General features: G+C 46.1%; 1 protein-coding gene across 1 annotated transcript; it reads left to right on the forward strand.

Moving 5' to 3' along the window:
- Window positions 1-423: 423 nt before the first annotated feature.
- LOC131885505 (forkhead box protein D3-B-like) lies at window positions 424-2,667 on the forward strand. Its single transcript, XM_059233570.1, has one exon. It carries the CDS (start codon window positions 623-625, stop codon window positions 2,270-2,272), a length of 1,650 nt encoding a protein of 549 aa, XP_059089553.1. The 5' UTR covers window positions 424-622; the 3' UTR covers window positions 2,273-2,667.

Here is a 2,667-nt window from a genome sequence, read left to right on the forward strand (position 1 = left end):
TCCTCAACAAGTGAGCTACTACTAATTACTAGGGTTCAAGGTACTCGTATTATGAAATTATGCAGACGGTATCCAATTATCAGTGTTCACAAGCTTTGTGAGCAACTATTCACACTGAATATCTGTTCGCCATGCAACACAAGACTAATACACAAAAGTCCAATCTATTATTGCCATCACATTCTCTGGAGAGCAAGTTACTTGGCCAACATATTGGGACGTTGCTGCCCTGCTGATTTGGGCACAATTGCTATCTCTTATCTTTTTCTCTGCAACGGTTGTCGCTCACGAGCATGTTTCTCCCGATGCTTTCGCCATCCTTAAGCAACATGATCCCCGTGACTAAATGATGGGCGAGCATCTCGTTGAACGGCCGATGTTTGGCTCGCCGGAAATTGTGTGTCGCGGTAATTTTTTCCGGCGTCGTTCTCCGCCACCAATCAGGACAGCTTTGGATGCTCGTTGTCCCCGCCTCCCGCTTTTTTGTCGCACTCTCGGGCCTCCCTAGAGAGGGCGGAAGAGTAAACGATGTGATGCCCAAATTTTTCTGCTCTTGGACTCACCAGGGACTGAGAGAGAGGGAGAGACAAATGTTATCTCCACGGCAAAAAGCCAATCCTTGATGCTTTTGAAAATATTATCCCTGCTCAGTTGGTCTTCATCAGTGTACGTGTCCAGAAGCACAATGATGAACCCGGGCCTCAGTATAGAAAACTTGTTGGCGTTTCAACGCCACCAGCAACGCATGGTGGCCGCTGCTGCGGCAATGACCCATCATTTTCCAACTTCAGGTCCCGGAATGAACACAGATACGGTTCATCATCCACCCCCATTGCAAAACATATTTCCATTCCACGACAAATATGCTAGCAATCATGGCCCACCCTCAGCCGCTGACGAGTCTTTGTCCCATGATGGTCTCAACAACAATAATACCAATGGCTACAGTGTTCATAGTGATTCTGAGAGCGATTTTGAAGTGAGTGGGAAATCCCAAATGAACGACGTCAATGACGATGACGGTAAGACCGATGAGGAAATGTTTATTCCCGGCGAGGAAGACCCCAAGGACGATGAGGACGCAACCAAGTCTGATTCCAAATCCAAAGATGGAAAGAAGGGCAATCTAGTCAAGCCGCCATACTCATACATAGCGTTAATCACCATGTCCATTCTTCAATCACCGAGCAAAAGGCTTACTCTCAGTGGTATTTGTGACTTCATCCGCAGTCGATTCCCCTATTATCGCGAGAAGTTTCCCGCTTGGCAAAATTCCATTCGTCACAATCTATCCTTGAATGATTGCTTCGTCAAGATTCCTAGGGAACCCGGAAATCCGGGGAAAGGAAACTATTGGACTCTAGATCCCTTGGCAGAAGATATGTTTGATAATGGTAGCTTTCTGCGCCGACGGAAACGCTACAAGAGACCGTCATTACCTGGCCATCATTGGTCAACAATGCTTGACCCATACACTAGAAAGCTACTCTCCCAATACACATTCCAACAGAGTATGCAATTCGGTGGAAACCACAACGGGCCTTCACCATCGGGTGTCATACATCATGGTCTTATGAATGGGCCTTCGCATTTGAATCATATGGCACCACATCATCCCTCGCCGCATTCTGGAGATGTACCCTACCCCAATATGCCTCCCTCACATCCTCCCACATCAATCTTGCCATCACCTCCCCCGAGGCCACCATTTCCATTTATGTTATCGCAAGCAAAAATCTCGCCGTCGAACTCTGTGAAAGGTCTGCCATCGCCTCCAAACCCTTTACCAGTATCCAATCCTGGGCGAATGCCGATGCTGGGAACCACACATACTATCATGCGAGGTTCTGGATTCTCAATTGAAGATATCATTGGCGGTTCGCAATCAAGTCATCTCGACCCACCTCTAGGCGAAGGCACGCCTCCTTTGAACAAAGAGAACCGGCGGAACAATGAGAAATCGTCTTTGAGCCCACCCCACTCGCCTCAAGTCACGGATGTGAAAGTCAAGCGGGAACACGTGGATGAACGTGAAATTGACGAAGATGAGAGGCAACATTGCCGAAAACCACCGCCAGAAGACCGTCGTCAATACTTGCATCCTGATCTGATACCGGAGGAATCCTATTTGCGCCACTCATTTTCTCTTCCGCAATCAATTATGGCTAAGACCTCTCCCCCGCTATCGCCATTGCTGGAAAAGAGACCTCCGATAATGACACCAATGCTTGGGTCTCTCAAGTGGAAGCCCTCATCATCGTCATCGACCTAAAACAAGATCCGTTTGTGCATGCTCGAGAAGTGACGCTACTTCTGATTGGACTTCAGTACGATTTGCTTTCAATAGTTGTCATGGCAAACATGGCAGCAGTATTACATGTGATATAGATTCTAATCTTAGTACAATTATCTTTATATATGACCTATGTTCTCTGTATTGTAAAATGAATGGAACTTGCGTAGAGACCTTGGGAGTTACATGTACTGCAAACTCCTTATCCGGATTCGAAGCAATCAATGCAAGTTTTATATCCATACTTGCAATTTGTAGATTAGCCACCAATTCGCGATAGGTCATTTTCCTTTATGTCAGAAAATGAAAATAAATGTTCAATGGAAGATTTCTTAAACAAAATTGGTTTCTGATTTTACATCAAGTATGGTTCA

Source organism: Tigriopus californicus, chromosome 1, assembly GCF_007210705.1.
Source record: "Tigriopus californicus strain San Diego chromosome 1, Tcal_SD_v2.1, whole genome shotgun sequence".
Taxonomy (NCBI): domain Eukaryota; kingdom Metazoa; phylum Arthropoda; class Copepoda; order Harpacticoida; family Harpacticidae; genus Tigriopus; species Tigriopus californicus.